Source organism: Arachis stenosperma, chromosome 10 (assembly GCF_014773155.1).
Source record: "Arachis stenosperma cultivar V10309 chromosome 10, arast.V10309.gnm1.PFL2, whole genome shotgun sequence".
Classification (NCBI taxonomy): domain Eukaryota; kingdom Viridiplantae; phylum Streptophyta; class Magnoliopsida; order Fabales; family Fabaceae; genus Arachis; species Arachis stenosperma.
The window spans coordinates 128,393,974-128,413,708 of record NC_080386.1 but is presented as its reverse complement, the minus strand read 5'-3'; the positions used below and the strand labels follow the sequence as shown (position 1 = coordinate 128,413,708).

At 37.5% G+C, this 19,735-nt stretch overlaps 1 protein-coding gene across 1 annotated transcript; it reads left to right on the top strand.

Moving 5' to 3' along the window:
- The first annotated feature begins 973 nt into the window (after nt 1–973).
- LOC130957702 (thioredoxin domain-containing protein PLP3B-like) lies at nt 974–9,022 on the top strand. Its single transcript, XM_057884546.1, is given in 9 exon segments — nt 974–1,057; nt 4,208–4,282; nt 4,540–4,587; nt 4,682–4,717; nt 4,719–4,825; nt 4,901–4,973; nt 5,151–5,212; nt 8,736–8,833; nt 8,901–9,022. Coding segments are annotated over 9 exon segments (705 nt in total).
- The last annotated feature ends 10,713 nt before the right edge of the window (nt 9,023–19,735 follow it).

The window sequence follows — 19,735 nt, the reverse complement described above, 5'->3', positions numbered from 1 at the left end:
TCTAAGGTATCTTCATCTAAATCTTCTAAGCAACTTGTATTGTCCGGTGAGTAAACCAATTTTTCATCATCGTTCTTCTTAAACGTCCCACCATGGTGGAACATGATATCCAGCAATTATTTCATCTATAGTGAAAAACAGGTATAACAATTTATCTAATGTATGCTACCGATAATATAATCAACAAACCACAGTACAAAATACTCCACTATTGTTTAAAAATAGATACTTCATCACATTGCTATTATAGAAACACCCTTATTACCTGTGTGAAAACAAAGCATTCACAAAATCCAAACCCACACCACTCAGTACCTTAAATCCTACCTAATAATATAGCATTCAATGATTTTTTATCAACCAACACAAAATTTTCAACTCAAACTCACAATAATTGATACTTTAACGCTATAAAAGATAAATAAAAAATATTTTATTCAGTGCATGCCTACCTCTGTCAGGGGGTTCACGAAGAAGCTTTGCTCTTTCTTTCGCCGATTTTGAACGACCAACGAACACGTTTCGATCCTCTCCAATTTGCGTCACCACAGAAAACTTCAGCAAGACTAGTGGAACCCAGGGTATGGAACTTTCAGTTCGAACGTGATGAAGAAGATGAAGTGGCGAAGTGATCTCTTTAAATATGGGGGGTTATAACTTTTGGTAACTATCTCCTTCTTAAAGCGGCATCGTTTTCATTTTTTAGCGCCAAACGCTGTTTTCCATAATCCAGCATTTTTTCCAAAGTCGAGAACCTAAATAGTACAATTGAAAAGTCAGGGACTAAATCGATACATTTTGTAAATCTTAGAAACTACTTTGATGTTTAACTTTAATTGCCACCATTTCCCTCCGCATCAATACTAACAAGTAACAGAGGTTGGTTCTTCCTCCATCGTCCTTTCGCGCATTCATAACACAGATCTCAATCGTTCGAGCCAGAGGCTTCTCCCGTTCCCTTTGTGTTTCGAAAATGGATCCGAACGCAGTAAAGTCTACTTTGTCAAATCTTGCCTTTGGAAACGTAATGGCTGCAGCTGCCCGTGATTATCAGAAGGTTCATTATCTAATTCTTCTCATTTTTATTTTCATTTTCATTTTCATTTAGTGGTTTCCATTCAATAGCTGTATGAAATGCTAGGGCATTTTCCTTGTCATCGAGATATCAAGTGTGAGAGGTGAAGGTCATAAATCCATTGCCTTAAGGTTTTAGGTGAAGATTTGGCATCCTAACCCTGTTTTAGTTAATGGCTTAATCCGTTGGTTGAAGTCGCCTTTGATGTTTCGAATACTAGTTATAATATTTTTACAGTGTTTTGGACATTTTTCCTTTGATTCTGTAGTTTAATATTTTTCTCTGAGACAGTTGTTTGAAGTTACCAAAAATTATGTTAGGGACATTATGTGTCCGCGCGCTGAAGCTTTTGTGACAGCATATACAATATTAGGGCTTCTATGATTAATAAAAAGTCTAAAACTTTGATCTTGTGAATCCAAAAGAAAGAATTTAGCAATTTTACAAATAAAAAAGAGAAAATAAAAAAGCCTATACAAAAATCCACACAAACCTAAAAGAGGTTCTTGTGTAAAGAGGCGAGCTTGAGATATATTATTCATGTATCTTCTTCTATGAGTTTAAGTTTTTGGAACAAGTGATTTCATGACAGATTATTTGTTAGAATTGTGTGATTTGGTGGTTCTGAAATTAGGAAAATTCTGCGGTGCTTATATCAAAGATAAGCATAGTATGTTGATATTGCATGTCAACGTTAGACAAAGACACGTCAATGGTAAAGTCACAGCCGTGCACAAAGAAGAATAGAACCGTTCTGCTTAAGAATTTTATTAGGGACAATGGTGTAATGGTTTGGTTAAATAAGCAAGTCATTAGAGGTAGGTTCAGTGGGCCGTTGTTATACGGACTTCTTTTGTTTTTTTTTTTTTGTGACAGACTTCTTTTGTCTGAGAATGTGTTGTATACTTTTTTAGGAGGCCCTAAAAAAAATGGGTAATGTTATCCATGGACAAAAAATTCTATTTGAGATGGAGTAAGAAAAAGTGAGTCACCTAAAAATAAAATTATGTAAAAATAAAAAATTTTATTTCCATTTAAATGTTTTAATAACATCATTTACTTAATATATATAATAATGTATCAAGTTTTATTAATAAGTTTATTTTCATCAATTATACCATATAATTAATAATTTATTGAAAAAAATACTAATATAATAAATATCATAACGATGCAAAATTAATGTAAATTTATATTCTATCAAATTCTTTTAAGCTAAATAGGCATTGACATATTTAACGTTAAAACGAAGTCGTTTTATCTGAATAAGTTGAGGTTTAATTACTCTACAGGTCTCTATAGTTTTACCGAATTTTCAATTAGGCCTTCATTTTTTTTTCAACTGGATCTCTATATGTTAAATTTTTTTTCCAATTAACTCCCTACCGTAAGAATAACGTTTAACATAACAGAATATATTCTGTTTAAAAAACGATATCTTTATGATTGGGTTAGAATAGTTAGTTAAATAGACATCTATTTTTGACTTATGAAGAGTAGTAGTATTAATGTTTGGTGCAATTTTCAAAACCAAATTGTAGCTTTCTAAGAAGCTATTTAAGAGCTTATAGAGAAGTTAAAAAAAATAACTTCTCTCATAATACTACTACTTTTTATCACATTTTTATAAAACAGGCACTTTTAAAACTAAAAATTCAAATACAAAATAACTTATTTATAAGTTACTTTTAATATAGTCATTTATTACTTAAGTTATTTTCTCAAAAGTAGCTTAATTACGTTATTTTCCTAAACTGGACCTTAAACTCTACTAATTAATAAATTGGGTAAAGTATATTTTTTGTCCCTGAAGTTTGGCAAAAGTTTTAAAAATACTCCTAAGTTTTATTTTGTTTCAATTTTGTCCTAAAAGTTTTCGATTTGCATTAAATATACTCTCGGAGGCTAAATTTTCAAAAAATTTAAGACCAATATAACAATAATGCATAAAAATTATGTTTGATTTGCTTGTGTTGAGGGGTTGTTCTCATGAAATTATTATTGAATCGATCTTAAATTTTTTGAAAAATCAGTCGTCAAGGGTATATTTGATGCAAATCGAAAATTTATAGGACAAAATTGACACAAAATAAAACTTAGGGATATTTTTGAAATTTTTATCAAACTTTAGAACAAAAAAATATACTTTACGCTAATGAATTTTATCTACTGTAATGGTTCACTTGCAAACTCTTAAACTGTAATAACTTAAGTACTTAACCAAAAAAATAATATAATTATAAGAAGTATGACAATCACTTTAGACTATTATAACATCAGCAGTGGCATATACTCATACAATAAACCCACGCATAACTTTTTCTTACTCCATCTCAAATAGAAGTTTTTGTCGATGGATAACATTACCCATTTTTTTAGGGCCTTCTAGTAAAGTATACTAACACATTCTCAAACAATCATGAGTCCGTCACAAAAAAAAAAAAAACAAAAGAAGTTCGAATAACAACAGCCCACTAAACCTACCTCTAATGACTTGCTTATTTAACCAAACCATTTCACCATTGTCCGTAATAAAATTCTTAAGCAGAACGGTTCCGTTCTTCTTTGTGCACGGATGTGACTTTATCATTGACGTGTCTTTGTCTAATGTTGACATGCAATATCAACATACTATGCTTATCTTTGATATAAGCACCGCAGAATTTTCCCTGAAATTAATGTCTTGCTGCAGTTCATCTCGCACATCCACCAACACACTAAAATATATAAGGGTGGTTGTTACTAACAGTATTTGACTGTTCTTTTTAATGCTTAAATTCTGCTATACACTTGAAATGTATTTTTATTTTCTTGCACATCAAATCGAACTAGGTGTGCATGGAATTGAACTGCCCTGTTTTTTCAATAATTTGAACTTTTGATGTTGTTGAGAACTTGAAACTGTTCTGCAATTATCTTTTTTCTTCTTTTCTTGTTAAGTTGTTCTTATGGCAAAATATTTAAGAACCTTACCATAGTTGATGATGAGCAGCTGATTAATCTGTATAGGGAACACTTATAACCACAGTAACACATACATTCTGTTATGGCATTCGTAGCACACACCTCATGCTCATAGCACAATAGGTGTTTCATGCTGATGTGATCTGACTAATATTATGCTTCCTGCAGGAATTGCTTGCACAAGAGAAGGCGCAGGCATCAAGTTCTTCTAACCAGGAGGCTGACCTTGATGATTTAATAGATGTATGATTTGTAAACTTCTCAACCTTGTCATATATGTTTATTCGTGTACACCTTAGAATAGATTTTCTCACGTGAAGTTTTCACATGACCTTGCCATGTTTTAGTTTGTACCTTCAATTAGATGCTGATGCGGTCCTTTGTTCGTTCTTAATTAGTGTTGAAAATCTGTACGTGACAAGATCATGTGAATATTTGAGTTTGACATGAGAAAATCCATTCCCGATATTCTCCCCTACTAATTCAAATGGATATATCAGGATCCTGAGTTGGAAAAATTGCATGCAGATAGGATTGCAGCTCTAAAGGTACGAATATTTGTATTCCGTATGTATCAGGATTCATGACAATGTTATTATTTATTAAATACCTCAGTACTAATTACTAGATTTGTCTTGTTAGAAAGAATCAGAGAAACGGCAGGAATGGAAGAAGGAAAGGTCATGGGGAGTACAGAGAGATAACTGAAGGGGATTTCTTAGCTGAAGTCACCAGAAGTGAAAAAGTGATTTGTCATTTCTACCATAAGGAGTTCTATCGGTGCAAGTATGTTTTCTGGGTTTAGACTTGAAGACATCTCTGCCCCCTTCACCCTTTCACGCATGCTTAAAATGTTTCCAGGATAATGGATAAGCATTTAAAGTCCCTTTCACCAAAGCATATAGATACGAAGTTCATCAAGCTTGATGCAGAGGTCAGCATTAACGCGCTTACATTATTATTATTTGCAGTAGAGAAGATTTTATGTTTGACTGTTTTCTCATCATTAAGCCAATCTAATTGTGACATTAGTCTTTTTACTTTAACATCTCTGTTTTTCTTTTGGTAAAGAAATCGCGTAAAAGTGTTCTTTGTTGATAATGAAATTCAGCATGCACCATTCTTTGTCGCAAAACTGGCAATAAAGACTTTGCCTTGTGTCATACTGTTCAGGTGCGGCTTACATCTGTTACCTCATTTAATTGAGTGCTTTTAATATTCACAAAGCATATTGTGTGTTGCTGATTTCATAAAAATTGAAATAAAAATAAATAAAAAATGACTATCAACAATCTTTACTCTGCAATAGACTTTTTACATTCCAAGTGCCTATGACAATCATGCTTTTTCCTTGTGACTAATTGTTAGTAGCTTTGTAGAAATAAAAAGGATGATGTTGTCAAACCAGTTTATAATTCATCTATTACTTATTATCTAGGGTTAAAAGATCACTCAATCTTCAAATTGTTCCCTAAAAGATTAAATTAGTCACATTAGTCCTGAAAGATAAAACATAAGTCAGATTGATCATTCCGTCAGTTAGGACGTGTCATGTTAAGTGTTACATGGCATGATGACATGGTAGGTTAATGTTACTGTCATAATATGATTGGTTGACGTGTCATCTAACATGTTATAAAGTTATTTAGAGTTAAATTAGTCTTTAAAAATACACACATAAGTCATCTTCATTTCTAAAATTTTAAAAATTGATCAAGCTAGTCCTCATATAAATCTCTTTTGTTTTTTTCATAATATTAAATTTTTAATACTTTTTAATACTACTAATTTTAATATCATTTTTTAAACCTTAATAAACAAAAATTCTCTTTGCATAAAATAATAGAAATAATCAGATTATTACAATTTTACAAAGTTATTTTGTCATTTATATTTTAAAATTTTATATTTTCAAAAAAAATTGTGTAATGAAATTTTTTTTTATTTAAATGCTTTTATCAAACTATTATTAATTATATACTTACAAATTTAATTTTTTAGAATTTCACTAAATAAATATAATAGTTATTTTTAAATCTTTTATTTTTTTTTTTAGAATTTAGAAATTTTTTATTTTTTAATTTATGCGGTAGAACTTAATAATTGAAAAAGCAGGCTTGTGCGATCACTCGTTGAATCTTATTATGTAGTTCTTTTTTAATATCATTACTATTTAGTTATCATCATTTCTCTCTATCTTTTTAATTGTCAGATTTAAAAAAATTTGTTAAAAAGAATTTTAAACTAAAATAAATATAGAAAGATAAAAATGGACAATTAGTGATAGATTGAACTAAATTTTGGGTGAAATCTAAATGATTAAAATTTTAAAATACTACTATGTTTATTTAGTGAGATTTAAAAGATTAAAACTTTTAGTATATAATTAATAATAGTCTGATAAAATTATTTATATAAAAAAATCTCACTACAAAAAACTAGAATTTGAAAATGTAAAATCTGAAAATGCAAATGAGAAAATAACTTTGTAATAGTTTGATTATTTTTATTATTTTATCCGAAGGAAAATTTGTTATTAAGGTGTGAAAAATGAAACTAAAATTAGTAGGATTAACAAATATTAAAACTTTAATATTATAAAAAAAATAAGAGCCATTTATATGACGACAAATTTGATCAATTTTTAATATTTTTGGGACGGAAATGACTTATCTGTGTATTTTTAGGGATTGATTCGATTATAAATAAATTTATGACATGTCAGATAAGTCATAGCATGCCATATGTCAATAACTTGACACGTCAACTGATCATCTTGTAACATGTGGTATTAATCTATCATGTTATCGTGTCACGTGGCATTTAACATGACACGTCATTATCTAACTAACGAAGGTTTGACTTAGGTTTTATCTTTCAAGGACTAATATGACTAATTTAATCTTTTAGCCTTTTAGGGACCAATTTGAAGAATGAATGATCGTTCAAGGACGAATTTGACTATTAATCCTTATTATCTAATATCTATTATCGGTTACATATGTATAGGGGATTCTCGCATTTGTGTCAAAATCCAAAAATAATCTCTCTTTAACTTGTCCAGTTTGGGTAAATAACTTAAATAAGTTCTTTTGGAAAAGGAGCTTAAAACATAAGGACTTTTATTAAAAGCAGCTTATAAATAAGTTATTTTGTATTTGGTTTTTTAGTTATAAAAGTACTTATTTTAAAGTTGTAGCGTTTGGATAAATAACGCAAAAGATAAATTTTTTTATAAAAGAATGAATAAATAATCATGATAACAAATATTTTCCAATATTGAATGTTGATTTTACATAACCTAATCACTAATATTGTGTATGATATGGTAGGTGAAAATAAAAATAAATATAAATGTGTGTCATGTATATTTTATTGCTGTTTTTATTTTTATTTTTACTCCTATTAGAACCCTCTTCTCCTTTATTGAGGTCAAAAACTTGTTATAATTAACTATGAAAATAATAATAAGCTATAAAATTACATATGAAAAAAATAAAATTAAAACTGAAATTTCATACCCACACTTGAATACAAATTTAATAATAAAAAATAGTGATAAAATGATAAAAAAAAATACTTAGAAGGAATATATGCAGTAAGTTGTTCAGATGTAATATTGTCTGAAAATGTGGTGGAGGATTAATACTTCCATCAGATGTTTCATTACGTAAAAATGGTGAGACTTGGAACATTGCGTGAGAATGATGGTGGAAGGCCAGTGCTTCTAGCAGACCTTGTGTGAAAATGGTGATGAAGGGTCAGTATTTTTCATAGAGTCAAGAAGGAAAGTAGATTTTTTTTGTTTTAAAATTAATTTTTTTTAAGTAAGTGGTAGAATGACTTATCGAGAAGCAAGAAGTCATATATTTATACTTTTTCAAAAAGTTGCAAATTAACTTTTCAATAAGTTAAAAGCTTTTTTTAAAATAGTGCCAAACACATAAATTGTGACTTTTTTATAATCCAAAAATTAAAAAAAGTAGCTTCTGCTACTTCCCAAATGGGTTACACATGTGAATAACTTTTTATAGACTCAGTTTTCTCATTCATCTGTTAAAATAAGACATTTATCATATAGATTAATTTTGCAAAAACATAAAACTTCATTTAATTTTGAACTATAATATAGTTTTAAAAGTACAAGTAAATATCTACTTGAAGATAACTCATTTATTGATGTTCGAATTTCTCGAAATTTGGTGAGTTTGATTATCAAAATAGTATAACATGATTCAATGGTTGAATTGATGAAATTTAGAATACATTAGTGTTTCAGCATTGTAAGTCAATAAGATTTAAATATGGTGTAAGTGGACCCATACTATTTTAAAAATAACTGCCTATATGAACTAGCTAAAATAACTACCTATCTTTTCTTTTTAATACTAATTTTTACCATTTTCAACTAAATAATGATATCTTTTTTATGGACTAATATGTCTATCAGTCCACCTTTGTAATGTGTATAATAGTAATAATTATGGAATAGTCAAAATAGCAAGTACTTTATTCTTCTATTAAGAGGTCTTAGGTTCAAGTTTTATGAGAAATAATAAAATGTTGTTTTATTAGTACATGAGAAGGCTATTCTATGGAAGAAATTGAGTACTAAATTCTCCCGAATCACCTTTTTATATAGAAGATTAACAACTTAATATCTCAATATATTGGCTATGGTGTTTCTTTTTCTCAGGCAAGGCATTGCGGTGGATAGATTGGTAGGATTTCAAGATTTGGGAGGGAAAGATGATTTTTCCACAGGAACACTGGAAGCTCTGCTCATAAAGAAGGGTAATGTTTGCATTGCATTCCTTTCACTTCTTATGGACTGGAAAGTTCTCTAACTGTTGGTTGATAGGCATAATTGATGAGAAGAAAGATGACGATGATGAAAATGATGGATATGATGAAAATACACGCAGAATGGTCAGATCATCGGTCGTTGCTGATTCAGATTCTGATCAAATAAATATCCACTAATTGTTCATATTTTATTTTTCATGATCTCTGGTTTGTATAATCATCATTGTTAAACTGATGTTTATTTATGAGAGGAAAATTAAATCCGTGACAATCAATACTGAAAATGCTTGTATAACCGGTTTGAATTGCTTTAAGGCCAAACCAAGTTGAGAGATTTCCACCCAGTCAAAGTAGGATTGTTATTTGAAAGTTCCTTAGTAAGCCATGAGGACAACATTTCATATACTAGAGTTTAGTTTAAACTTTTAAAAGAGATTTACATGGTTATTGTTCCTACCCTGACCCAATAATAAAGGCCCAGGTCCAAATAAGAGGCCTAGTCCAGAGGATTGAGCCTTACTAAACACCAACCTTCACACTTAGAAGTCGGTGTCAAACCCGACTTACTCCCAAGAAGTCGGGACGGAGAATAGTTGGCAGATAAGTACTCATTCAAATGAGTAACCGCTCCTAAAATCTCTCTAACTACTTTAATCAAGCCATATCTTAACCTCCCTAAGATAATGGGACGGTTAACACCCTAAAAATATGGCACTACTCCAACGGTGGTTATTGGCTCACCACTACAAATACACTGACACCCCTCAGGTATCTCTAAGCCCAATACTCTCTAGACCTGCTCACACCCTTGCTAACTTAGGCATCGGAGTGTCTTTGCAGGTACCACCCCCCCATTCACTCACGAGCACACGTCGGAAGGAGGCTCCAACGTGCAAACCAGCTCGGAAGCCACCATCCACGGACGATTGGGCCAACCAAAGCCATCCATCTTATTAATCTCCGGTTACCCATCGTAACATTGGCGCCGTTGTCGGGGACCTGAGAGATCATCCAACGATGGCAGATAGATCCCACGAATAAGGCCATGTGGAGACAGATTCTGAACAAGAGAATCTGGACACAGGCAACAACGATGTGGACCTCATCCTCCACCAAGAAATCGATAATCAACACAGGGAAGGCACTTCCGGAATAAAGAATCCGAAGGTGAACTCCTCAGAAGGGCGCGAATCAGAAAAAGAAGTACCACCCCATGTAACTGAACTCATGGGATTAGTCCACAGCCGCCTGGAGCAATTAGAGCAAGAGCGAGAGCGACAAAAGGAAACTGAAAAGAGCCTAAAAGAGGAGATGGAACGACGAAAAGAGTTAGAAAGAAAGCTCTTACAGTTGGAATCCTCCCTCAAAAGTCGCAACCCCCGCGATGAACACGAAGAACCACCTTTAGGTGGGGAGGATCCCTTCAGCGAGGACATCATGAGGGCTAAAGTTCCGAGAAACTTCAAAAGCCCTGACATGGACCTCTATGACGGGACCACGGATCCGAAGCATCACCTGAGCAACTTCAAAAGTCGGATGTACCTAGCTGACGCTTCCGACGCTACATGCAAGGCCTTCCCGACCACTCTATCGAAAGCAGCGATGAAGTGGTTTGATAGCCTCCCCCCGAGGTCGGTTACTATTTTGAAGACCTCTCGAGGAAGTTTTTGATGAGGTTCTCAATCCAGAAAGACAAAGTGAAACATGCACCGAGCCTCCTGGGAATAAAGCAGGAGGTCGGAATCTTTACGAACCTATATGAAAAGGTTCAACAAAGCATGTTTGGAGATTCAAGACCTACCCCCGAAGCAGTAATAATGGGTTAGTCAATGGACTTAGGGAAGGTCCTTTCTCGCAGTCCATATCCAAAAGACACCCCACCTCCTTGAGTGATGTACAGGAAAGAGCTGAAAAGTACATCAACATGGAGGAAAACGCCAAATTAAGAGACCTGAGTTGGCGACCCAGACCCCCTCCCTCAACAAAAGAGAGGGAAAGGGAAACCAAGAAAAAGGAAGAACTCGGTCTCGAAAGGCCAAGAAAATATCACTCTTATACTCCTCTGAAAGTCTCTATAGTGGACGTATACAGAGAGATTTGTAACACTGAGAGATTGCCACCCCCTAGACCCATTAAAAAAAAAAAGGGGGAAGCCGCAACGATTACTGCGAGTACCATAAGATATATGGTCACTCCACAAACGACTGTTACGACCTTAAAATGTGATAGAAAAGCTGGCTAGAGAAGGTCGGCTTGATAGATATCTCATAGAAAGGTCGGACGGTCACGGAAAGAGAAAGCGAGACGACATGGATAGAAGAGACCCACCACCGCAGACACCAGAGAGACATATCCACATGATCTCAGGAGGGTTCGCGGGAGGAGGACTCACCAAATCCTCTCGCAAAAGACATCTCAAAAGAGTCTATCAGGTCGGGGAAGAGCCATCCGACCTCCCTACCATTTCATTCACAAAAGAAGATGGGCGAGGAATAATCTCTGGACATGATGATCCAGTAGTGATAACCATGATCCTAGCAAATGCCCATCTCCACAGAACCCTGGTGGACCAAGGAAGCTCGGCAGACATCCTTTTTAAGCCCGCCTTCGACAAGCTAGGGTTAGATGAGAAAGAATTAAGAGCTTACCCCGACACCCTATACGGATTAGGGGACACGCCAATAAAACCACTAGGATTTTTGCCCCTTCACACTACTTTTGGAAAAGGGGAAAAATCAAAGACTCTGAGTATAGACTTCATAGTCATCGATGTGGGGTCAGCATATAATGCTCTAATCGGCAGAGCTACCCTCAATCGACTCGGAGCAGTGGTATCTACTCCTCACCTCTGCATGAAATTCCCGACCTCAGCGGGAATAGCAACGGTAAGGGGAGATCAAAAGTTGGCAAGGAAGTGCTACAATGAGAGCCTAAACCTAAGGGAAAAGGGCAGAGAAGTTAACACAATAGAGCTCGGTGGCGCAAGGGCCAGAGAAGAACTGCGACCACAACCAGGAGGAAAAACCGAGGAGATACAGGTTGGTAAAGAGGAAGGGAAGAACACTCATATAGGAGCCAACCTAGGGGAAACTCTAAAATAAGGGTTGACTAGGCTCCTAAGAGATAATTCCGACCTCTTCGCCTGGAAGGCCTCTGACTTGCCTGGGATTGACCCCGAGCTCATGTCCCACAAGCTCTCGGTTTATCCAGGATCCCGACCTGTACAACAAAGAAGGCGCAAGCTCGGCCCAAAACGAGCCCTAATAGTGGAAGAACAAGTACAGGCGCTCCTGGAAGCTGGCTTCATCAGAGAAGTCAAGTACCCAACATGGCTAGCCAATGTAGTGCTAGTCAAAAAACAGAATGGCAAATGGAGAATGTGTGTCGACTACACCGACTTAAATAAGGCATGTCCTAAGGACCCTTATCCCTTGCCAAGTATTGATACCCTAGTAGACTCTAGCTCGGGGTACCAATACTTATCATTTATGGACGCCTACTCGGGATACAATCAAATCCCAATGTATGAGCCAGACCAAGAGAAAACATCATTCATCACACCCAGAGCTAATTTCTGCTACGTGGTCATGCCATTCGGGTTAAAGAATGCGGGGGCCACATATCAAAGGTTGATGAATAAAGTGTTTTCCCCTCACCTGGGGAGTCTAATGGAAGTATACGTCGACGACATGCTGGTAAAAACAAAGAAAGAAGACGACCTTTTGACAGACCTCTCGCAAGTCTTCGACACTATAAGGTTGCACGGGATGAGACTAAATCCCGCAAAGTGCGCCTTCGCAGTGGAAGCAGGGAAATTTCTAGGATTTATGCTAACACAAAGAGGGATCGAAGCCAATCCCGACAAGTGTAGAGCCATCCTAGAAATGAAAAGTCCGACTTGTTTGAGAGAAGTCCAGCAGCTAAATGGCCGACTTGCAGCCCTCTCCAGATTCCTGTCAGGATCGGCACTGAAATCCCTTCCACTATTTTCCTTATTAAGGAAGGGATGCCAATTCGAATGGACTCCTGAATGCGAGGAGGCATTCCAGGAGTTCAAAAAGTTTTTAAGCCAACCTCCTATTCTAACCCGACCCGTACCTGGGAAAGACCTCGTCCTATACTTGTCCGTAGCAAACAAGGCTGTCTCGTCAGCCCTGATAAAAGAAGACGAGGTCGGACAACATCCAGTCTACTTCATCAGTAAAGTTCTACAAGGCCCCGAACTAAGGTACCACAAACTAGAAAAGTTTGCTTACTCCTTGGTAGTAGCCTCGCGAAGGTTACGGCCTTACTTTCAAGCTCACACCATAAGAGTCCGTACGAACCAACCCATGAAGCAAATCCTCCAAAAAACGGATGTTGCAGGGAGAATGGTTCAATGGGCAATAGAGCTCTCCGAGTTCGACTTAAGATATGAAACTCGGACAGCGATCAAAGCTCAATGCCTCGCCGACTTCGTTGCAGAATACGCAGGGGATCAAGAGGAAAAACCAACTACATGGGAACTCTATGTAGATGGATCCTCCAACAAAACGGAAAGCGGCGCAGGCATAATATTGGTAGATGAAAGAGGAACCCAGATAGAGGTTTCTCTAAAGTTTGAATTCCCAGCCTCAAATAATCAGGCAGAATATGAAGCCTTGATTGTTGGGCTAAAACTAGCAGAAGAAGTCGGTGCTACAAAGGTGATGATATACAGCGACTCGCAAGTGGTGACCTCCCAAATAAGTGGAGAGTATCAGGCAAAGGACCCAAATATGAAGAGATACTTGGAAAAAACTTTGGAATACCTTGGGCGCTTTGCAGAAACCGAGGTCAAACACATAACTCGGGATCTGAACAGCAGAGCAGACGCCCTATCCAAGTTAGCAAGTACCAAACCAGGAGGGAACAACAGAAGTCTGATCCAAGAAACCCTCCAGGAACCCTCAGTAATAAAAGATAAACAAGAAGTACTTGAGGTAGTCGGTTTAAACCTCGGATGGATGAACCCCTTAGTTGAATACATGAAATTCGACATCCTCCCTAATAAGGAGAAAGAAGCTAAAAAGATCCGAAGGGAAGCACAACACTACACCTTGGTGAGAAATATCCTCTACAGAAGGGGGATATCAACATCATTGTTAAAGTGTGTACCGACCTCAAGAACCACCGAGGTACTGGAGGAAGTACATAGTGGGATCTGCGGAAACCATCTCGGAGCAAGGTCACTAGCCAGGAAAATAATCCGAGCCGGATTCTATTGGCCGACCTTGCAGAAAGATGCCACAGAATTTGTGAAAAAATGTCAACCATGTCAAATGCATGCAAATTTCCACGTGGCTCCACCAGAAGAGCTTATCAGTATCACTTCTCCATGGCCTTTTGCAAAATGGGGAATGGATTTGTTAGGTCCTTTTCCCCAAGCGCCTGGACAAGTCAAATACCTGATCTTGGGAATAGATTATTTCACAAAGTGGATAGAAGCAGAAACATTGGCCACCATCACCGCTCAAAGAAGTCGGAGGTTCCTCTACAAAAATATCATCACAAGATATGGGATACCTTATTCCATCACTACGGATAATGGAACCCAATTCACCGATGCTACCTTCAGAAGCTTAGTAGCCAGTATGAAAATCAAACATCAGTTCACCTCGGTGGAGCACCCACAAGCCAATGGGCAAGCCGAGGCAGCCAACAAAATCATACTGGCAGGACTAAAGAAGAGACTGCAAGAAGCAAAAGGGGCTTGGGCTGAAGAGCTCCCTTAAGTGCTATGGGCTTACAGGACAACACCCCAATCCGCCACTGGAGAAACATCCTTCCGACTAGTCTATGGTGTGGAGGCAATGATACCAATAGAAATCAATAAGCAAAGCCCAAGGGTGATTCTCCACGACGAGATCGGAAACATACAGGGGCACAAAGAGGAGCTCGACCTGCTCCCCGAAGTCCGAGAAGATGCCCAGATAAGAGAAGCAGCGTTGAAGCAAAGGATGACTACAAGGTACAACAAAAAAGTCATTCGAAGAACATTTGCTCCAGATGATTTGGTCTTAATCAGAAACGACATTGGAGTCAACAAATCAGGAGAAGGAAAGCTCGCCGCAAATTGGAAGGGACCATACAAAGTCAATGAAGTTTTAGGGAAAGGTTATTATAAAATAATCGACCTGAACGGCACTGAGCTCCCGAGGTCGTGGCATGCTTGTAACATGAAAAGGTACTATAGTTAAAAGCGAACTCTACTCCCTGATGTACTCTTTTCCCAACTTCATGATTTTTTCCCAAAAGGGTTTTTTCTGGAGAAGGGTTTTTAACGAGGCATCATAGTAGAGGCTAAGGGAAATAGATTATCAAGACCCTTAGTAGCAAAAAAGGTACCTCCCCGATTAATAAAGATCTTTTTCATCTACGATATCTCTTATAAAATCCTTTTCATTTTTTATTTTTTAAGTCTTTCTACGAAACGCGCCGACTTAAGCTCGACAAAACGTGAAAATTCCATGAACCGACCTAAAAGGTCGTCAGGATAAAACGACGAGGTACAAGTCGGTGTAAAGAGGTTATAAGAAGTCGATCGTAAAAACTCGGGAACAAATCCGACTCATAAGTCGAAACGAGATCCCGGGTAGAAAAGCTCGGAAATACTTCGATCCATAAATCGGAATGAAGGACCGAGTAGAAGAAAAACGCATCGCAAAAATAACCTAAGTCATAAGAACTCACCAAAACTAAGTTGAGTATGAGGGATAACAAAAGAGATAGGAAAACCTAGGAAGAAGTTTAAAGGCTGTCCCAAAAGCCCTTAAACAAAAAAGCTCAGAAAAACAAACAAGCAAAAAGGAAGGTTTTCAAGAAAAGGTCAAGGGGAATTCAGAAAATCATACACGCATAAGGTAACTTAAACCCTTATCCAAAAAAGAGCATTTATTTTGTTAAGTTAAAACCCTTATCAAAAAGGGCACGCATAAAATATTTTGTTTACGGCCTCAAAGGGCCAAAGAAAATTGTTCAAACTAGAGATAAATAAAGAGTTTAAAAAACGGGGGCCCACAGGCCGGACCCCAAATAGTCACAAGTCATTTTTTAGAAAGATCACCACCACCGGAATCAGGAGGAGCGCCACCAGAGGTATCCATGGGAGAGGAAGAGATAGGAGGAACTGCTGAAGAACTCGGAGCGTCTTTGGAATGAGGAGGAGACTCAATAATCCTCTGCCCTCGAGTCTTCAATTCTGACTCGGAAACAATTACGGGGGCAGGAGGATCCACGATGGCACCATCAATAACAACTTTGTCAGGATGTAAAGGAGAAAGATCCAAGTCGGGAGCAATCACCCTGACTTGCTCCAAGAAAATCCTCCAAGACTCCTCGGCGCCATCAGCAATTGAGTCCTCCAACTCATCATATGCCTTCCGAGAATTCAGCAGATCATTCTTCACAGACACAAGATCCTTGAATAAGCTTTGATAGCTGGCCTGCGCCGTTTTCCTCAACTCCATCTCCATGTTGTACTGGGCCTGCAAAGCCTTCCCTTTCTCCCGGAAGGTATCTCTCTCCTCCCTCAGCTTGGCAATCTCCTTCTTCAACTCTCCCTCATGCTCCTGATATGAGCGAAGCCTTCCCTCTAGCTCATCGACCTTCGAGGTCGTCCCTAAAGAGCTGAGGGGAGCCTTCTCAAAGATATCCAAGAGCTTGCCACAAACCCCCGCCGCCTTGAGACTCTCCTCGACCATAGTGGTAAGGTGGCCCCGAACAGACATATCATCCATGCCTATACGAACATGGGGATAGATATTCTTTCGGACAAACTCAATAGCATCCGCCTTAACCTCACCAGAAGCACCAGACTCCAAAGTCTTGCGCTTCTTTGGATCAGGGGAGGGTCGGACAACGGGGAGCGACTGAGGGGGAGCTGAAGAAGAAATTACGATAGGCTTGGAAAGAGTCCCAACATTCCGAGGAGGAGGAGGAGGAGAGATAACCCTGGCACCACCGGCCCGAGCGCGAGACTTGGCCTTGGCCTCCTGGACTCTTTGGAAAGATTCTTGAGCATTTGTCTTAGCCATTTCTGAAAAAGAAAAACAATAGCTAAAGAATCAAACAAGTCGGAATGATCAGTTGATAAGTCAAAAATTTAAAAACAAGAAAAAGCTACCTAGCTGCGCCTGGACAAAGGTCGGAGACCCTTGGAGAAACTTCTTAGTATCCAAATATGGGGCCCTCCCCCACACTTCTCGGAGGAACCCCACAATGGCAGCCTCTACTTCATCCAGGTCGTCCAGACCATATTTCTCACAAGGGGAGGCCTCCAGCCAATATAAGGGAAAGCAAGGGGAAGAGTTATCATCCAGAAAAAAGGGGTGGTGACCCTCTACAGCTTGCACTTTGAAAAAATAATTTTTGAAGTTATGGAAGGATTCGTCAAAAAGGGTGAAAATCCTCCGACCTTGTATGGCTCGGAAGGACACCCATTGCTGTTTGTTGTTTAGCCCACTAAAGGGCTTAGTCATGTGGAAAAGAAAAAAGAAAATCCTCAAAGAAGTCGGGAAGTCCAAAGCTTGACTAATAAATTGATAAATTTTCAGAAAACCCCAAGAGTTAGGGTGAAGTTGGGTAGGGGCAACTCGACAGTGGTGCAAAACAGACATTTCAAAATCCGAAAAAGGAAGGAAGACACCCAGACGGGTGATCATACATTCATACATAAAGAAGAAATGAGAAGACGCCTCATTGGCCCTCCCAAAGCAAACCCGGTCTTCTGGATCCGGGACTACCAACTCATACTTCGGCTCGTCATCCTCAGAAACACAAATCCTGTGGTGAGTACGAAAATGAGTAATAAACTCTGCATCAACCAAAGGTTCCTCTCCTAGGACTGTGACATCAACCCATTGAGAAAGAGCCTCTACAGAAGACATTTTCTAAAAACACGACGAAAACCTACAAAGGAAAAAGGAAAAAGAATAAAAAACGAGAGTCCCTAAGGGGATACGAAAGCCTACAACGTCACTTCTCCCTCTCCAAAGAAAATAAAAGCATGCAATCACAAAGCATGTCATAAAAGTAAAACGCTAACCTTTATCCGAAACCGAAGGTTGAAAGAAGCAGAGGTCTCCGAATGCAAGAATGAAGCACGAACAAAGCAAGAAGAAATTTGAAAAATTGCAGAAACGAAAAAATGAAAGAGAGGGAAAGTATTTATAAACATACTAAGGGGCATAATGGTAAAAGCGGGGCAGTCATTAATAAGAATGCACCGTTACCAAAGTCTACGCACATCCCTAACGGACACGACGCTTGATTAGACGTAACCGTCAGAACCGAAGAGACACGGAAAGTCACGTCGGTCCTCCAACAAGTCGACTACGATCCCGAGTAAAATACTTGAACCCAAGTCCTATAAAGATCTTGGGCTTAAGTAGGGGCACTGTTCCTACCCTGGCCCAATAATAAAGGCCAGGTCCAAATAAGAGGCCTAGTCCAGAGGATTGAGCCTTACTAAACACCAACCTTCACACTTAGAAGTCGGTGTCAAACCCGACTTACTCCCAAGAAGTCGGGACGGAGAATAGTTGGCAGATAAGTACTCATTCAAATGAGTAACCGCCCCTAAAATCTCTCTAACTACTTTAATCAAGCCATATCTTAACCTCCCTAAGATAATGGGACGGTTAACACCCTAAAAATATGGCACTACTCCAACGGTGGTTATTGGCTCACCACTACAAATACACTGACGCCCCTCAGGTATCTCTAAGCCCAATACTCTCTAAACCTGCTCACACCCTTGCTAACTTAGGCATCGGAGTGTCTTTGCAGGTACCACCCCCCCATTCACTCACGAGCACACGTCGGAAGGAGGCTCCAACGTGCAAACCAGCTCGGAAGCCACCATCCGCGGACGATTGGGCCAACCAAAGCCATCCATCTTATTAATCTCCGGTTACCCATCGTAACAGTTATCCATTACCAATCTGATTCATGCGGTTAGATTTAAATAGTGGGTTTAAATAGTATATGAAAATTAACCTTTTTATTTAAGGGTAATGTTATTGTATAGAAAGAATTTTTTATACATCCGAACTTACAAAAGGTCAGGGACGTGTTCCTTTAAGGGGACAAGCCTTGCATTATCCCAAGGAATGTACATGTGACAGCTGATTTTTTTTGTTATGGAAGATGTGAATGTGTTGTACTGGGTTATGGATTATAGAGGTGCTATACCAATATGTGGGACAACTTTTTCTTAGAGATGATGCTAAGAAGTCAGACCATCCGATTTCATTGTTTTTATAATTTTGTTAGCAAATCGGAGGGTCCGTTTTATATGTGAAATTCAAATAAAGCTTATCGAACCATGCGATTTATATATATATAATTTTTTTTTTAATTTATGTAAATGAAATCGGAGGATCCATTTTGGTTATTAGTTGTTTTTTAAATTAAGTTCAACAACTCGTTGGGTCCGATTTGTGCATGGAAAAAATTGTTTTTAATTTTCGGAGAATGAAATCGGATGGTCCGTTTTTATTATTATATGTTTATTTTAAAATAACATCTTTCTGTCCACTTTTTTATTTTTAATATTAGATTAACAATGGTAGTGTTTTCTTAAATTGTGATCTATTGTGGTATTTTTCTAAAATGTGGGATGATTTAATGTACGGAGTACAAATCGGACCGTCTGATTTGTGTACTCCAAATTTTTTAAATTTTTTTAACACAAATCGGACCGTCCGATTTGTGTACCTCCCATAATTTTAAAAAACACCAAACTTCCATTGTAAAACAAATTTCCATTATAAACAAATAGAAGAAGCAACCGCAAGCTTTCATGGAGGAAAAAGATGGAGGTATTCAAGCTGGGTGGAGAAGGAAGCAAGAAAGGGAAAGTGAGAGTAC